Below are 19,290 nucleotides of genomic sequence, written 5' to 3'. Positions count from 1 at the left end.
TTACCTTTAATTAATATACTTCATTTGCGTTGTTAATTCCGTAAACTAATTACCAGTTATGTCTAACCAACGTATAAACCTTGCTACTAGAACAAACATTTACAGACCATACTTGGCCATTTGAAGTCGAGAGAAATGTAAACATACTTAAAAATGCAGTATTAAATCATAACTGCATAAAATAACTGTTATTAATTAGTTGAATTAATTAAATAGTATTCTTCTTCTTTGAGTGCCATCTCCTATTGGAGGTCGGCAACCACCTTGGCAAATTTTGAGCGATTCTCAGCCACCCTAAGCAGTCTCTCAGAGTTCATGCCAGTCCACTGTCTGATGTCTGCAAGTCAAGATTTTCTTCATCTTCCTTGTCCTTTTCTTCCATTTATCTTCCCTTTTATAATCAATTGAAGTATCTTATATTTTTCATTACAAAGTAGGTGACCAAGATATACAGTTTTCCTTCTTTTTATGGTATCTAAAAGTTCACGTGATTTCCCCATTTGTTCCAGTACTTCCTGATTGGACGTTTTTGCTATGGGATTTTTAACATTCGTCTGTATAACCACATCTCAAAGCCTTGAAGTCTTTTTATTGATGTTGTCTTGAAGGTCGAAGTTTCTGCACTGTACAGCAGTACAGACCATACATAGCATTTAACCATGTGTACTCTAAGCTCTGAATTTAAACTGCTGTTATAGTGTTGATTTCATCAAGAGAAAATTTTTTCTTGCCATTTCAATTCTAATTTTTATTTCCTTTTCTGGATTACAATCTTCATTTAACCAACATCTGAGATATTTAAACTTTGCCACTCTTTCTATTTATTTTCCATTTAAAGAAAGTGCTGAATTAAGAATTGGTTTCTTGCTTATGACCATGAATTTAGTTTTGGTGGTATTTATTTTTAATCCCATTTTTTCACTCTCTTCATTCACTAGTTCCAGAAGATTTTGAAGATCCTGAATATTGTCAGCCAGGAGAGCTGTGTCATCAGCATATCGGATGTTACTGATGATTTCACCATTTACATTCATCCCTTCCTTTCTTCCTTTCAAGACTTTTTGAAATATGTCTTCTGAGTATATGTTAAAAAGAAGAGGTGACAGCACACATCCTTGCCTTACTCCTTGTTTGGTGTTAATGGAGTCTGTAATAATGTCATCAACTTGAACAGATGCCTTTTGGTTCCAGTATAAGTTTTCAATGATCCTGATGTCTTTACTATCTAATCCAATTCTTTTTAATAGTGCAATCATTTTAGCATGTTGGACTTTGTCAAATGTTTTCATGAAGTCGATGAAGCAAATGAATATTTACTTGTTTTGGTCAATACATTTTAGGAATAAGATCTGAGAACAGAAAAGAGCCTCTCTTGTTCCCAAACCGTTTCTAAAGCCGAATTGGGTATCACTGATGGTGTCTTCACATTTTCTGTATATTCTTTTTTGAATTATTTTCAGAAACATTTGGAGAACGTGACTCATTAGGCTGATCATTCTATAGTCATTACAAGTTTTCACATTTGCTTTTTTAGGTGGCATGATGATGGTCAACTGTAACCAGTCTTGAGGGATTATGCCTATATCGTAGATCTTATTAAATAGCTGTACTAATATATTAATGTTGTCACCTTCTAATAACTACTATTTCTGCTGATATTCTATCTGGGCCTAAGGCTTTACCATTTTTTGCTGAGTTTAGTGCACATTCTACCTCTGATTTTAAAATGCATGGACCTTCCATATGTTCATAAGTATTTTCTGGGTTCTCTCTGTTATCAGTAAAGAGTTCTATATATCATTATTATTCATGACACCTCCAAGGAGTCCGAAGACTCATCGCAGGAGGACACCTACTATACAACTGTCTCCACCACTACACCAAACCTCTACTACCAATCATATTTCACTCATTCTTGTATTTTGTCATCTTTTTCGGATATTATTTCTCCCTTTTTGTTTCGAAGGATACAAAATTGTTTTTTCTTAAATATACTTGAGGTCTCTTTGAGCTTTTTGTGTAGATTAAAATTGTTGTGCTTTTCCTGTAGAATTTCTATTTCTTTACATTTTTCATTCATACAGATTTCTTTTGCTTCTTTGATCTTGCATTTAATAATTTTCTGAACCTCTTTATATTTTGTTGGACTGTGATTTTTATGTGATCTGTGTTGATCCAAGAGAGAGAGAATTTCATCAGTTATCCAATCTTTCGTTTTTACTGCTCTATTAGGACATAAGGTATTGGGACATTTCTCTATGGTGACAGCATGTTGGAGGCTTAATGGATTTTTTACAACACTCAGAAAGGATTAAAACAGAATTTAATACTTCCTATATTTCGTCCTAGTCACTAGGACATCTTCTGGGATTACAAAAACAACTAATGTAACATGAACACAAATATCATACAATACTAAGCCCAATCATGTGGGTGACACTAAAGTCCTATCTAGGTGGAGTGCCCTCTAAGGGCGGTTGTAGGTGGCCTGGAATATAAGGTGGGACCTCTGGCGATGAGTGTTTCCCAAATCTTCAGAAGCTTAATGTAACCATATTTATTAAGATTTGGTTGATTTCTGAGAGCTGCTGCTGCTTCTAAAAATAATATCTCTTTCTTGAATTTGCTGTGGTGAAGCATGGGGGTTTTCTTCCATGATACTCTGTGGGTGGTGTCCAAGACATGGTCAGCCAAGCCTGAATGACCATAGTTGTGTTTACAGATGTAAGACTTGTGTTCCTACAGGCGGATGGATGCTGATCCACCTGTCTGTCCAAAGTATGCCAGCTTACAGGAACAGGGTACTTTGTAAACTCCAGGCAGAGAGAGAGAGAGAGAGAGGAGGGGCTGATCTTTTGTAGAACGGATAAGGGTAGCAAGTTTGCGCTGGGACTTATGTGCTGTGTGTAGGTTGTACTTTTTTAGAATCTTGGCTATTTTTTCGGATGTGCCACGGATGTAGGGTATGGTGATGGCATTTTTAAAATCTTGTTGACGAGAAGGACGGGGAATGGGGGAGGAACTGATTATTTTTTGATACTGTGATCGCTGTAGCCATTGGAGAGGAAAGTGCTGTGTATGTGGTTAAGCTCAGTAGTGAGGGCGGTTCCACTGGAACAAAGATTGTGGGCTCTCTTGGTAAGAGTTTTAATAATGCCATACTCCCACCATCACCCCTCTCAACAATATGGCATTATTAAACTCTTACCAAGAGAGCAAGTAATCAATTTGGTTTCTGACTATATTCCCATTATTATCCTGTGATGATCGCCAAGTATACAGCCTTCGGGATGGTAGCTTAAACCATGTGTTTGTGATTATGAGCCCCTCTTCCTGGCAGAATTGAATAAGATGGTTGCCTCTCTCATTTCTTGTTCCCAGTCCATGTTCGCCAACTATATCTCCACTTCTACCTGCCTCAACTTTAGCATTGAAATCACCCATGGCAATGTTAATATCATACTTTTTTGTATTTTTCATTAGTTCTTTTAATTGATCATAAAATTCTTCGATCTTGTCAGCTGTAGGGGCATAGACCTGTATAAGATTAACATCTAGCGGTTGACCTTTCAGTTTTAATAACATCATCCTATCTGAGTAGGGAATGAAGTTCAACAGTGACTTATTGACATCTTTATTTAATATTATTCCAACTTCATTTTGATGGTTGTTTTCACTACTTCCAGAGTGATACATTGTCATGTCATTAACTTGAATTTTGCCTGGTCCTGGCCACCTAACTTCACTCATTCCTAAAATCCCAATTTCAAGTCTTTTTGTTTCTTAGATAGCATTTCTTACAGGGTTTTGACATTGCATTGCATCATACAGGGTTTTGACATTCCAGGTTCCTAGTTTTAATGAACACACCATTTTGAGCCCAGAGATTCTTCGCACTCCTGTCCCATTTAAGGAACGCTGGGCACCCAGGGCCATTTGTGTAGATTTTGCTCACCATGGTGGTTAGTCTGGAGAGAGAATAAAACAGTAGTTCCTCCATTTGCTTTCTGCTCTGCAGTATTACAGACATACACAATAAACTGTATTGCTATCTGCAATTTTCTAATCACAAGCTTTGCCGTCATCATGAGACTTCAACCTTGTGTCAGTACTGACAAAGCTGCTTCCCTTTGTCAGAGGATTGAATCCTTTACTTTTCCTTGTAACCCTAGGTAGGGGGCCCTAATCAGGTACTGACAGCCAGAGCCAGTTGAGTCCAGGTTGTTTATAAAGGTCTGCTCCTCTGAAGATTCTTCCACACGGTTCACCTTTGGGATACGAATCCTCTTCCACTGATTTGTCCGTTATTCTTCACAGAGGTCCATTAGCATCCTTGTAGGGAGTGTACCCTACAGAAGGTCCCAGGGAGCACGATGTGGACACGGACTTGTCTCACTCCCCATAAAAAAAAATATATAATGATTCATTCATTAGTTTATAGGCTAGGCTACCATAAAGCAATCATATTACTGCTACTTCTTTATCAATGCATGAATTGTTTTACTGTAAATAAATATGAATACTTTCTTTTTCACATTATCTTTTCATATTTGATGTCTAGTATTAGTAATACGTATAACATCTACAGTGTTTTGTATCATATAAGACAATATGATTTAGAAATGGCCATAACTGACCTCGTTGAGTCGGAGATGGGAGATTCTCCACGTAGAGAGATCATGGGTATGATAGAGGGCGAGAGAAATATGAATAAAATAATAAGAGTGGGGAGTATGGAAAGGTTGAATGATTCTGAAGTTTTAGGAGATAGTCTCAATTGGGAGGATGAATGGCAAACAAGAATGGCTGACTTACAGAGAGAGAGATGAGCTGAAAGAGCAGGTGGAATGTCTGGAATGAGATGAGAAGTGTGAAAGATGAAATTAAGCGAATGGAAGAGACGAATGCAAGGCAAATCAGAGGAGGAGTGAGAGAGAGTTATGGGAATGGCAGAAGAAGAGAGAGAGAGAGAGAGAGAGAGAGAATCGGAACAGTATAAGAGAGGGAATGAGAGAGAGAGTTGTATGAATGATAGAAGAGGTGAGAATAGGATAAGTGGAAGAGAGGGAATGAGTGTCAGATATAGGCATGATAGAAGAGGAAAGAATGGAAACAGCAGGAGAGAAGGAATGCAAGGGAGCACAGGGACTAGAGATAGAGTGATATCAGGAAGGCAGGTAAGTAGGAGAGCACAGAGAGAAACTGTTACAAGAGAGAGAGTGAGGGATGTGGAGCAATTGAGGAATATGTGGTAAGAGGTGTAATGTATGAGGATTCAATGATCCATGGTGTTCAAGATAGGATGCATGAGGAGTGTTTCCCAGGAGGAACGATAGAAAGTTTGGCTATGACAATTAAGAGAGGTGAAAGGGTGGATGAGATGATTGTGATGGTGGGAACAAATGACTTGAGTGGTGGTGTAAATAGGGCAGCGAGAGATATGAGATTCTTGCTCGAGACTGTACGAAAGAAGACACAAAGAGGAAAGATAGTGTGTGTGTGTTGCCTAGGTATGATAATGTCAAGCTGAGCAGAAGAGCGGTGATATTGAATGGCATTATAGCAAGAATGTGTCAGAAGTGAGGATTCGAATATGTAGATGCTTGGAGTGCGTTTGAGAGCAGAGAGGAATTGCATGTGAGAGACCAGCTGCATTTGAATGAGGAAGGACGTAGGCATCTGGAGAGATTGCTGTTCTGAACGAGTCAGTGTGTCCCAGTGTGGATGGTAGCAGGGGTGGCCTCTTGTGGGAATGGGTACTTGGGAGAAGGGGGGATGACATCAGGTAACGCTGGGCCCAGTGGAGTCTAGAGAGGATAATGCTGGGTATAGAAACATTGGCATTTTTATGCTTTATACCAATGCCAGGAGTATTCGGAATAAGGGAGAGGAATTGGTAGCGCTGATAGCAATCCTGGCCAAAGATTATTATGATCACAGAGACGTGGTTGACAGAGGAGGATATAATAACAGGAATAGAAATTGCTGGGTACACCATTTTTTGGCAGGATAGGAAGGGAAGGCATGGTGGTAGAGTACTGCTTATGATAAGTGACGCCCTATGTCCTCTAAGAGCAGAGGTTTTGGAAGGCTGTGACACTAATGATTTTGAAAGCATATGGTGTGAGGTGGGGGTGGGCAAGAAAGGATATTTAGTGGGGTGTTGCTACAGACCAAGGAGCATAGAGGGTGGGGACCAGGAGGTGTTGAGACAGTTGAGCATGGCAAGTGCAAGAAGAACAATTGTTATGAGAGATTTTAACTACAGCAGTATAGATTGGGGAAAGGAAGATGCATGTAGCAATAAGGGAATAGAATTTCTAGAATTCTTGAGGGACAAATGTCTTACGCAACATGTAACAGATTGAACAAGAGGTTCAAAAGTTTTGGATTTGGTTATAGCATCAGAAGAGCTGATAATAACTGAGATGACATCTCTCCCACCAGTTGGAGAGAGTGACCATATGGTTTTGACTTGGAAAATGAATAGACATGCAGGAGTATCAAAGAGACGGGAACGTATGTGGAATTATAAAGCGGTGATTATAATAGTCTTAGATGTCAACTTGGGGAAGTTTCGTGGGGTGGGGGGGGGGGAATTGGAAGGCCTGGATATCATTAGTGCTTGGGAAATTGTGAAGGAATATTTGTTAGCAGCAGTGGTAAGCTGTATTCCACGAGTGAAGAAGAGGACACAATTTGGAGTAAAGTGGATGACAAACAATATTAAACAGGAGCTACATGCGAAAAAGAGGCTATGGAAGAGATATAAGGAGACAGGTGAAGAGAAGATGCATAAAGAATATAAGACACAGGCCAGAAGAGTGACTAGTATGGTAAGGAAGGCGAAACTGGAATATGAGAAAAGATTGGCCCTTAAATCCAAGGAAAATCCTAGGGAAATTTTTAGCTATGTGGCCAGTAGGAGGAGAAATGACTGTGAAAGAATGGCATTGTGGGATAAAAATGGGAATAGAGTGACTGATGCAGAGGATCTAGTGGAATTGTTCAATGAACACTTTATTGGAGTATTTCATCCTGGGGGAGTCAATTTGAATACTAGAGGGATAGAGCAGGTTCGAGGTTTAGAGGTGCAGGAGGAGAGTGTGTTCCACATACTGAGTACTCTGGATGTTAGTAAAGCTGTGGGACTGGATAGTATTTCACCGCGAGTTTTGAGAGAATGTGCTAAGGAACTGACATTGCCCTTGACCTGGCTTTTCAATGAAAGTCTGGCTGCAGGAAAGGTTCCCATGGAATGGCAGGAAGGTAAGATAGTGCCATTGCATAAGGGCAGTAGCAGACTGGAAGCGTCTAATTATAGGCCAGTTTGTGTGTCATCAGTAGTTAGTAACATCTTGGAGAAAGTAGTGAGGGACCATATACAGCATTAGGCAGATGAGGGTAATGTTATCAGTGAGAGTCAACATGGATTTGTGAAGGGGCACTCTTGTTTTAGCAATATGCTAGCCTTTTATGATCAATTTACAAGAGCATTAGATGAGGGAATGGCATATACTGCCATTTTCCTAGACTTAGCAAAGGCATTTGACAGGGTGCCACATGATTAGCTGATGTTCAAGTTGCTGCACATGGGTCTGGATGTCAGATTGGTCAACTGGATTCAGGATTGGCTGTCCGATAGGTATCAGAGAGTTGTGTATGGTGGAGCAATATCAAAGAGGCAGAAGGTTACAAGTGGGGTTCCACAGGGCTCAGTATTGGGACCTATATTGTTTAACCTTTATATCAATGACGTTGTCAGTGGATTGCAAGGGGATATTCGGGTGTTTGCGGATGATGCGAAGCTGGGAAGAGTTATTAGTAATAGTGCAGATGTGGCAACCCTGCAAGAGGATTTGAATAAGCTAGATAGATGGGCAAATGAATTGGGATGTCAGTTTAATGCAGCAAAATGTAAGGTCTTGAGGTTTGAAACACATCGATGGTACACGCATACTCTATTGGAGGAGTTAAACTGGAGGAAGTAGGAGAGACATGAGATCTGGGTGTGATGATTGATAGAAACCTGAAATTTAGGGGACATATTGCAAAGGTAGTGAGGTAACGCAGAGGATTGCTGCAATAATGAGAAGGACACTGACCTGCAGAGATAAAATGGTTATCATTCCGTTGTATAAGACTCTGATCAGACCACACTTAGACTATTGTTCTCAGATCTGGTCTCCAGGATTTGAAGGGGATAAATTAACTGTGGAAAGGGTACAGAGGCAGATAACAAAGATGATGTCGGGACTGTACAAAGTTAGTTTTGAGGATCGGCTGAGAGAGTGTGAGGGAGATAGAAGAAGGTGGGGTGATATGATTGAGACTTTTAAACTGTTACAGGGTTGACACTGGGGAGTTCTTTCACTTGGTTGAACAGCGGGAAGGAGTCATGACAAGGGGCCATCCCTGGAAGTTACGAAAGGAAACTGTGAGAAAGAGGGTGAGGAATGGTTTCTTTGCATGGAGGGTGGTTGAACCATGGAATGCATTGCCTGATGGATGGTGAGAGCGAGAACGGTCAATGCATTTAAGGAGTGGTATGATAGACTTTGTGTTTCCTAGGAGGGATCTCCCTCGATGAGTCTTGATAGACTTCTCTTTCTTTGAAAGGACTTCCCACGATGAGTCTTTTGACTCCATGGAGGCCTGAATAATAATAATATTATTGATATAGGTACTGACAGACATGAGATTCATCTTGTAAATAGATGACGTAAACTTACGGTAGCGATAAATACAGTACAGTACTGTAAATGTATTTTCACTTCCTTATGATTTTCTTGAATAACATTTTCTTTTCTCTATCTTACTTTATTGTAAGAATATAGTATATATATACATACATACATACCATATAAAATATGTGTTAATTGACTGTTTGCGTTATTGATAAGGCTTCCAGTCAACAGTAGGCTATTGGTTAAGTTTTTGGGGACTCAAAAGTTATACGCAGATTTTCAAACAATGCAGGAGGTCAGTGCCCTTAAACTCTGTGCTGTTCAAGGATCAACTGTATATGTTTAAAGTAAATATTTTAATTTTTTTATAATTGGTTCTAATTCTTTAGAACACATGTTGATCCTGAATGCAGTGCACTATCATGGACAAATATATTGTTATTTTACTCCACAACTATCTTTATAACAAATTTAGTTTAATCCTTTATCCAAGTGTGTCTTCTTCAGGACTGGGGTAAAGTGGTACAACACCGGGCGATTCCTTACAAAGGTGGAGCAAGCTACCGACACTCCTATCTCAGTATCTCCCATAATGCAAAACACATTTCATTGCAGATATGTATAATGTTATGCATTAAGGGAAGGGCCACTACCCAGACTAGTTTCGACCTTTATTGAGATTTCTTCAGTGGGAGCCAGGCCAAAGTGGAGATACCAAGGCAGAAGCATTAGCAAGGTCATCTCCTCCTATAGGAGCTGCCAAACGGTGTGCCACCTTTTTATTAAATTACTCTGGATTTAGAGAAAGATGTTGAAAGTTTATTTTTCACTTGGTCAGACTTACATACATTATACATACTCAGACTTACATTATACATATCTGCAAGGAAATGTGTTTTGCATTATGGGAGATACTGAGATAGGAGTGTTGGTAGCTTGCTCCACCTTTGCAAGGAGTCACCCGGTGTTGTACCACTTTACCCCAGTCCTGAAGATACTTTCAGGTGCAAACTTTGTTTGCACACACTTGGATAAAGGATTAAACTAAATTTATTATCTTTATAACAATTTTGGATATAGGTGGGTATTTGCTCCACCTGTGCAGCAAAACAAGCTGCATACACATAAAATATAACAAACTGGCACAGCTGATAGGATATGTAATGCGCAACCGACATAGAAATATAACACAGCTACCCTGTATCTCTGACCAAAGCCTAAGTTTTAAGAGACTAATATAAAATTTATGTAATAAATCTAAGAGAATGGTGTTGATAATGATGCATAAATAAGACCAGTAAACAAGGAAAATGATGAATGAAATGGACTAAAAAAATTTTTTAAAAACAAGATTTAAAGACCAAAAAGAAGCAAAAACTAGTGAAATATATTCAAGACCAGCAGCATGACAGTAGTGCTAACTATTTCTTGAGAATCTTTTTTTTTCCACATTTGACATCCGTAGACACCGTTTTGCCAATGTCTTCTGCTAGAATAAGTGGTAGGGTCACGGATTCCCTTTCCACACAAAGTTTGTAGGACAATCACAAATATCCATGCCCATGGTGGGATTTGAACCCAGGGCCTCTTGGCTGGAGAGCGGACATGCTAACCACTCGGCCTTACCAGATGACAAAGAGTGCAAAATAACTAGTCATCTGATGATGATTCTCATGAAATGGTCAGCACTACTGTCATGCTACTGGTCCTGTATATATTTCTCTAGTTTTTTCTTCTTTTTGGTCTTGAAATCTTGGTTTTAAACAATTTTTTAGTTTTCAAATTTTTTCCTTATTTACTGGTCTTATTTATATATCATTATCAACAACCATTCAGTTTATTCTCGTCTCAATCAAGTTCAGCTCCAAATATTTGGTTACCCCCCCCCTCCTCTTCCAAAAATATACAATGAGGTATGTCTTTTAAAATTATGCTTCAGTATTAATTAAAATTTTATATTAGTCTCTTAACTTACCCTCTGGTCTGTAACAGCATAGCTCTATTACCTATTAAGTTCTGCTATTTTTGTATTAAAATCTTTAGTTTTATGTACTGGAAGTATTATGTTCATCATATACTCATAGTTCATTATTAAAACACTTAAGGAAATGATCAACGTAGTTAAGGATATAAATTAAATTATACTTTAATAAATATTTTCCGATATTTCGGCAACGTCACGTTGCCATCTTCTAAAGGAACTTACAAAAAAAAAGCACGTGCACGTAGGCACTACAAACACAGTAACTGGGAATGAAGAAATGAAGCTATTGTTCTCCTAAAAGTCCTGATGGTGCCCTCTAGCGGGCTAAGTAGGTGTTCTTGGCCATTGGGCTGAAGGTCTACTGATGTAAGCCTCCCAAATTTGGGGCAGTCGCATACAACCAAATTTTGAGGTTTGGAGAATTTCTTAGGGCTGAGGCTAATTCCATAAATAGTCTTTTGAATTTGTATTTGCTATGGTGTATTACTGTAGCTTTCTTCCACCGTATTCTGTGGCGTGTATCCAGAGCATGGTCTGCAAGACCAGAATGGCTGTACTTGTGAAACTGGATGTAGTCCTTGTGTTCAGAAATTCTGATATTCGCTGTCCTGCCTGTTTGGCCAAAGTAAGACAGTTTACAACTGCAAGGGACCTGGTATACACCAGGTAGGTCTAGGGGAAGTGGTTGGTCTTTAGTGGAGCGGATAAGGGATGCCAATTTTCTGTAAGGTTTGTAACAGGAGGTCAGGTCATGCTTTTTTTAAGATTTTGGTAATCTTTTCCGAGGTGCCTCGGATGTAGGGAATGGTGATGGATTTAGAGTAATCCTTGTTGTGGGGGGGGGGGGTCTGTGGTTTGTAGGTTCTAATATTTTTTGGACTTTTTTGGGGGGGATAGCCATTGGCTGAGAAAGCGTTGTGATTTCAGTGTTTAGGGCCAAGTTGATTGAACAGATTAGTTTAGCCCTGTTGTATAGTGTTTTCACTACTCCATATTGTTGTGAGGGGGTGTGATGGGATTGTTGGTGAATCTATCTGCCTGTATGGGTGGGTTTTCTGTAAACTGAGAAAACCAAGGTTCCATTAGGCTGGCGGGTGACTAGTGTGTCTAGGAAAGGGAGGCTGTTTTTTTTCTTCTTTTTCCAGGGTGAATTTGATTCTGGGGTGTTGGTTGTTTAAGTGTGTTAAGAAGGAGAGAAGTGTTTCAATGCCATGTAGCCAAACCAAATAGCGAACACATCATCAACGTAGCAAAGCCATATGGGTGGTTTTTGTGGGGCAGAGGCTAAGGCTTTTTCTTCAAAGGTCTCCATAAAGAAATTGGCCAAGGGTGGGGAAAGTGGTGAACCCATGGCTGTCCCCTCTCCTTCTTTACACTTAAACAACCAACACCCCAGAATCAAATTCACCCTGGAAAAAGAGGAAAAAAACAGCCTCCGTTTCCTAGACACACTAGTCACCCGCCAGCCTAATGGAACCTTGGATTTCTTGGTTTACAGAAAACCCACCCATACAGGCAGATACATTCACCAACAATCCCCCCCCCACACACACACACACAACAATATGGAGTAGTGAAAACACTATACAACAGGGCTAAGCTAATCTTTTCAAACGACTTGGCCCTAAACACTGAAATCACAACGCTTTCTCAGCCAATGGCTAACGCCCAAAAAAGTCCAAAAAATATTAGAACCTACAAACCACAGATCCCCTTCCCCCCCCCCCCCCTCCACAACAGGGATTACTCTAAATCCATCACCATTCCCTACATCCGAGGCACCTCGGAAAAGATTACCAAAATCTTAAAAAAAGCATGACCTGACCTCCTGTTGCAAACCTTACAGAAAATTGGTATCCCTTATCCGCTCCACTAAAAACCAACCACTTTCCCTAGACCTACCTGGTGTATACCAGGTCCCTTGCAGTTGTAAACTGTCTTACTTTGGCCAAACAGGCAGGACAGCGAATATCAGAATTTCTGAACACAAGGACTACATCTGGTTTCACAAGTACAGCCATTCTGATCTTGCAGACCATGCTCTGGATACAGAATACGGTGGAAGAAAGCTACAGTAATACACCGTAGCAAATACAAATTCGAAAGACTATTTATGGAATCAGCCTCAGCCCTAAGAAATTCTCCAAACCTCAACAAATTTGGTTGTATGTGACTGCCCTAAATTTGGGAGGCTTACATCAGCAGACCTTCAGCCCAACAGCCAAGAACACCCACTTAGCCCGCTAGAGGGCATCATCAGGACTTTTAGGAGAACAATAGCTTCATCTCTTCATTCCCAGTTACTGTGTTTGTAGTGCCTACATGCACGTGCCTTTTTTTGTAAGTTCCTTTAGAAGATGGCAACGTGACGTTGCCGAAATATCGGAAAATATTTATTAAGGTATAATTTAATTTACATCCTTAACTACGTTGTTCATTTCCTTAAGTGTTTTAATAATGCATAACCAATGTATAAGCCTGTCTACAAGAATACTCATAGTTCAGCAAAACTTCATCCTTAATGACACTTTTTATCTTCAAATTATTCGTGATCAATAAATACAGGCAAAACCTGATCATATGACACATTAGATTCCAGACTACTGTCATATAGCAAATCAGTGTTTTTTTTTTTCCTCACTTCAAGATGTATGTAATGGTTTAATAACATTTTTAAGTACTCATATGTGCATAAATGACATAAGTAATGTATTTATTTTCCCAAAATACATAAATGAAAAATTTAGAAAACTTTTTTTTGCAAACAAAGAAGTTATTCTGAATATCTTGGCTCATGGGAATCTGCCAATCAGTTTGGTCATTAATCTACACCATTAAAAGTTTTTACATTTTGGCAATAAGACTGTTGCTTTTACAGATGCTTGTATTATTAACTAGTATAGCATTTTAAGTTCACCAAGAACTTCATCTTTGTTTGTAACAACCATTACAGCATTAGTGGAAGGTAAGTTTAGCTTGCAACCAGTGTCAGTGTTCAGTAGACCACCATCACTAAATTTAATCATTTTAATCTTAGTATGTAATGTAAACAAATTTATGCATAGTCTTCTTTGCACTGAAAGCAACAGCATCCTTACTTTGAATTTTATCTGTCATAGGGAAAGCATAAAATAAAATAATAGTTATAAACAGTTTATAAATCATAAATCATAAAAAATTCGGTCTTTAAAAATACTGAAAGTTACTTTTTTTAACCACCCAGATGGCTACATAGATAAAATATATAAAAAAAGATGAGCTTCACATAAAGGTTATTTTAGTAGTATCCAAATTAACTTCAATAGAGACTTTGCAAACATATAATTATTGATGTGTAAACACATCTAGTTCAGTGGTTAACATACTTTACCAGATACAAAATCGCAAATCTTGATAAGATTAGATTTCCTGCTAGATTGTAATACAAACATAACATTTATGTGTTACAGATATGGGAAGTTGTTAATAATTAATTTTATTTATTTAACAGACATACTGTTAGAAGTACCGTTAAAAGTATAACAGTATCAGCTAAATATCTTAATAATTACTTCCACGTTGTTTGTTGGTTATGGAACAGTAATAAAGCCCTTTATAATAATAATAGATGTGAGATTGCATGCAGTGGAATTGACTATACATTAATTAAGATTGATGTTGTGAAAACTAATGTTAAAAAAATATATATATATATTTATGTGTGTTATCTGTGAGAAGCTTAAGTTTCACAATGAAAATGTAATGCATAAGAGTATTTTGCTATAGTATGATTGCATATGAATGTAAATATATATTGTTTCACTTTTATTCATCTTTTTTTAGGTTCACAAAGAAAAGGAAATTCCATGTAAAGTCAGGAGGAAACTTGACATCAACAAGAGAAACTGAAGTAACTTTAAAGCAAAAGAAATAATCACCCCAGTTACACCCAATTTCAATTAGTGATCACAGATTTGTACATAATAAATAATCACATTTCCCTATTTTTGTAGATTGAAAGTCAGAGCCAGCACATTTAAAGTATAGAACCAATTTTAATATTATACAGTGTATTCTGTTGGCTTGATACACAGTTCAAAACATAGTGAGAGTGAAATATATCATTATCTTCCATCCATCTAATTCAACTTGAGAGAAGTCAGACTGCATTTGCCTTCTGTGTTTCTTATATATTTGTATATATTTTTGTTGACTATAGCTTCAGATTCCTTTAAGAAATGGGTGCACAACTCTCAGGTGCAAAAACAGCTTTTGTGCTGCAATCTTGTTCTTGTATATTTTCATGTGATTAACACACACCTGCAATATTTGAATGCTTAAAAACCAAACTAAAAATGTGCCTTTCTGATTTTAATATATTAAACCAGTTATCTCTGTCATCATATAGCTTTTCTTGAAATAAAGTTTACATTCCTTACAGGTTTTTTATATATATTAGAACATAGCATCTTAAATGGAAAGTTTTATTTATTAGAAAGCCATTTGATGAAAGTCATACATAAAGACTTCATTTTTTTTTAAAATTCTCTTTTATATATTTGAAACCAAACAGTTGAAGATGTATAGTTGAAAAGCAGTAACTTATTTATTTTACATTTTCATGCTTATGAGTTGTAAGTTTCAGATATATGGAATGTGTAGGAATTCTAATCTAAATCCTTTCATCGATTCTACCTGATGTATCTTCTAATTGTGACCAAAGTTCATTTCTATGTTCCTACTGCCCTTGTTTTTTCTCCTCTGCTTAAGGCCTGTTGTTCATCAGTCATCTGAACATCATGCTGAGTCTAATGCTCTCATCTCTATTGGATGGGCCAAGGCTAAATAGACCTCAGAAGAAAATTCTTACTTCAAGGGAGGTTGACCTACTATTTACTGGTGAGTGAAACATCAATATGGCTCTTTCATCTGTTCTACCTTATAGATCTTTCAGTGCAATTAAATCACACAGAAAGTTGGAACATAGATCATTAGTGTTAAAATGGTGTTAGATGATTTTATTTATCAATTTATTAATGAACAGGAATTCATGCTCCATGTAAGTACATATTCTTTAAATGGGACTTCTTCTTTAGAATCTTATTTGCTCTGAAGCAAATAAGATTCAAAAGTCTGTGCAATAACCTCCATTGGACTCATTACCATCGATCACTTAAAGATATTATTTCAAAAGCTTTGTTTAATTGGAATTTCGTTGTTCCTCTTGTAAATAATTATATTAAACAAGTCTTTTATCAACAGCAGCATTTTCCATCAGGCACTCGGCAGGTTAATCCTATGGAGTGTATCGAGGTGTGCTCTCGTAAAAAAAGGAAAAGAGAATATGTTCGTATGCAGCATATATATAGGCAAAATAGAGGTGCTTTGGCAAGATTAATATTGGAAGTAGAAGTTAATCAACCATCTGCTGACCAGTTTTCAAATTTTGCAGCATTTTGGAGGCAAGTATTCCATGCTTCACCACTTGTATTTCAGTCTAATAGCTTTGATCAGTCTCCATTGCATTCAGATTGTCTTTATTATGTGATTAATCAATCAGAAATTAAAGCTGCCTTTCCAAAAAAAATTCTTTTGCTCTTGGTCCTGATAGTTTTACAGCAATTAAGTTGAAGAATGTTCCTCCATTGCTTAAAAAGTCAAGGACCATTTTCATACCTAAAAAAGCAAATACTACTCATCTGTCTCAATACAGACCTATTATAGCTCCCATATTTCTTAGACTATTCCACAAAATGTTGTTAAAGTGTTTACAAAAGATATTTCCTTGTGTTGTTAAGCAAAGAGCCTTCATTCCTGCTGATGGATGTGCCGAAAACATGATCATATTAACTGCCTTAATTCCTGAAACTTGTTGATTGCGAATTCCACTTATGATTGCTTCACTGGATTTACAGAAAGCTTTTGACAGTGTTTCCCATACTGCTATTCTTGAAGCACTTTCAAGGATTGATTGTCCTATTCTTTTTAAAGATTATATTTCTGAGTTATATAGTAAGTCATCCATTACAATTTGTATTGGAGATAAAACATCATATATTCCTTCTATATGTGAGTCTTTCTTTCATCTATGCCACCATATATTGGTTTTAATTGGAATGGATGCCAAATAGATGCGTTGTCATTTGCACATGATTTGATACTTGTTGCTTAAACTTAGATGGGTCTTCAGGAATTGTTAGACTATGCTGCTCAGTATTTTATTCCCAGAGGTCTTGCCATTAATGAAAACAAGTATTTTACATCACCCTAATACCATCAGGTCGTGACGGGAAAATGAAAGTCCAGGATTACATCTTTAATGTTTCCAACCGCCCTCTTAAACTTGTTGGTATTTTGGACAAGTGCCAGTACTTGGGATTAATGTTTTCAGCTGCTGGACGATGACCTTGTCAAGTCAACTTTCAACATTTCCGGGTAAGTTTTGTAAAGCTCCATTGAAGCCTCAGCAATGCATTGTGTTATTAAATCAATTTGTGTTACTTAAATTATTCCATTCTTTAGTCTCAGGAAAACCAACTTTGACTTTCCTGAATAGACTAGATAAACAAATACATCAAGTAGTTAGATCTTGGCTGAGACCACCACATAATGTTCCACTTGCTTATCTTTACGTTGCCATTAAATCCAGTGGATTAAAAATTCCTGCAATAAGATGGATGGCTGCTCACTTAAAATATGTAACTTTAAATAAACTCCAACATTCATCTTCACCTTTTACCATAACTCCCTTTAGAACGCCTTTGTTTAAAAAGGAGTTAATTAAAACATTACTTTGGACCTTTGATAACAGAATGTATATTGTGTCTAACTCTTGAAAGGAAGAGATTGGAAAGACTTCTATATCTTACAGTTGACAGGAAGCCCTTCAGTGGCTCAGAGAGGGTTCCATGAAGGAACAAGAATGTTGCATGGATTGGGAGTATATAGATCTGATTAAAACCAGGATAAATGCTCTTCCTAGCAAGGCTTGTATAGCCTTCAGCAGGCATAATATAGATACTACATGTTGGGCTGGATGTGGGTTAAAAAACTGTGACACATATATCACAATGTTGTTTTAGAACCCACAACATTAGAGTTAAAAGACATGATGCAATATGTGCCATCATAAAGAAATGTTGTTATTCAACTAGAACAGAAAGGATGGTTAGTCAGAAGCCAAATATCAGGACTGAGGTAGGCATAAGAAAACCTGATCTTTTGGCATCAAGATATGGTAGCGTTGTCATCCTGGCTATTCGAGTCTGTGGATCAAAGTCACTGAGACCTTGAACAGGCAAATGAAGGTAAGATAGATTATTATGCTTCTAATCCAGGTATTAAAAGACATTGTTTAGAAGAATATGGCTCTCTACTGGCTTTTTTTGCTATAACTATTTATAATAGAGGCATGTGCTGTGTGAAGTCCTATAAGAATTCACAGATGTTAGATCTTAGTGCCCAAGACATCAAAATACTTTCCTTCTGAGCCCTTCAAGGAACATTGGTTGCACAGAGGATGCATTATCAAATGACAAACAGGATACCTAGGGTAAGTGTTGGTTAAGCTTCAACATATAGTTCTAAAGCATGCATAAAGGTATACACACACTATGTGCATATGTGCTATCGACCGTGTGCTAGTTATTGTCCTAGCATTAGAGTATTATAATGCCAAGAATTAAAAATAAATAGTTTCTGAGTTTCATTGGAGGATGGCAGATTGCTTTAAATATTCTGAGAGGTCTGGAAAAAAAGTAGAATAATTATCAATTTCCAAGTGAATAGCATGTGGAAATAACTACAGAAAAGTATGTAATTAAAAGCAAGCAGTGTCTATTTGAAAAAAAGGAGTAGAGTAAATTGGTGAAATAGGGCAATCTGTTAACCTAGTTTTTTAAGAGAATGTAGGTAGTGGAAACTGTATTAATATATCAGGATAGATTTGAGTGATATATAAAATAAGTTCTGCAGGGGGATAACAAAAGCAAAAGAGTAAACCTCCTTGGGATGCTGAGAAAGCAGTAAGGACACTTGCTGTAAATTTTTCCCTTCAGAAATCAATTAAAAATTTAAAATTTAAAATTAGATATTATCCTTTCCTCTTTTTGGTGATTTAAAATATATGCAAGTAGCCTACTGTCAGAAATGTGTCATTGTTTATTTTGCACTTAGTATAAATATTCAGCCAGCCTGCTTTAAAATATAGGTATGTTTTAATTTCCACCATTTCTGATAGTTAGCCATTCAAATGCAAGATGAAACTTATTATTATCCCTTTATTCCTTCCATAATGCATTTGCCTTATTTAGGGCAGTGTTTTGCAAAGTTACCTACAACCATTACTGGGTCACAAGATTAATTTAATAGTTTATTTCAGCTTACACTGATTGTCAAAAATGAATTTTTATACAGTCTTACTGATTAATTGGAAGGACTGATAGTAGCTGTTTTCATACTTTAAAACTCAGTAGTGATATTTTTGATTATGAACGCTGTCGTGGTTTGCTTAATTAAATATGGCATTGCAGTCATTGATAAAGTTTACAAACTCTCATGTACAGAACTGGCACAAAATGTTACACAAAAAAAAAAATGCTAATTTTTTATTGACTCCTCTTGGCATTGTTTCCCTTCTAT

At 37.3% G+C, this 19,290-nt stretch overlaps 1 protein-coding gene across 4 annotated transcripts in view; it reads left to right on the top strand.

Annotated features, from left to right (window-relative positions):
• LOC150107208 (uncharacterized) overlaps positions 1 to 15,088 on the top strand; it is a 351,505-nt gene extending 336,417 nt beyond the window's left edge. For all 4 annotated transcript variants that reach the window (XM_090391063.1, XM_090391065.1, XM_090391062.1 and 1 more), the window contains one exon: positions 14,494 to 15,088. In XM_090391063.1, the coding sequence (XP_090247189.1) occupies positions 14,494 to 14,559 (66 nt within the window). In that variant the 3' untranslated portion in view covers positions 14,560 to 15,088. The remainder of the gene's footprint in view (positions 1 to 14,493) is intronic.
• Positions 15,089 to 19,290: the final 4,202 nt, after the last annotated feature.

This window comes from Typopeltis vanoorti, chromosome 4 (genome assembly GCF_054136105.1).
Source record: "Typopeltis vanoorti isolate ZY-2024b chromosome 4, IOZ_Tvanoo_1.0, whole genome shotgun sequence".
In the NCBI taxonomy this organism is placed as follows: Eukaryota; Metazoa; Arthropoda; class Arachnida; order Uropygi; family Thelyphonidae; genus Typopeltis; species Typopeltis vanoorti.
Note: the sequence above shows the minus strand (reverse complement) of the source record. Positions and strands in the feature narration are given on the sequence as shown.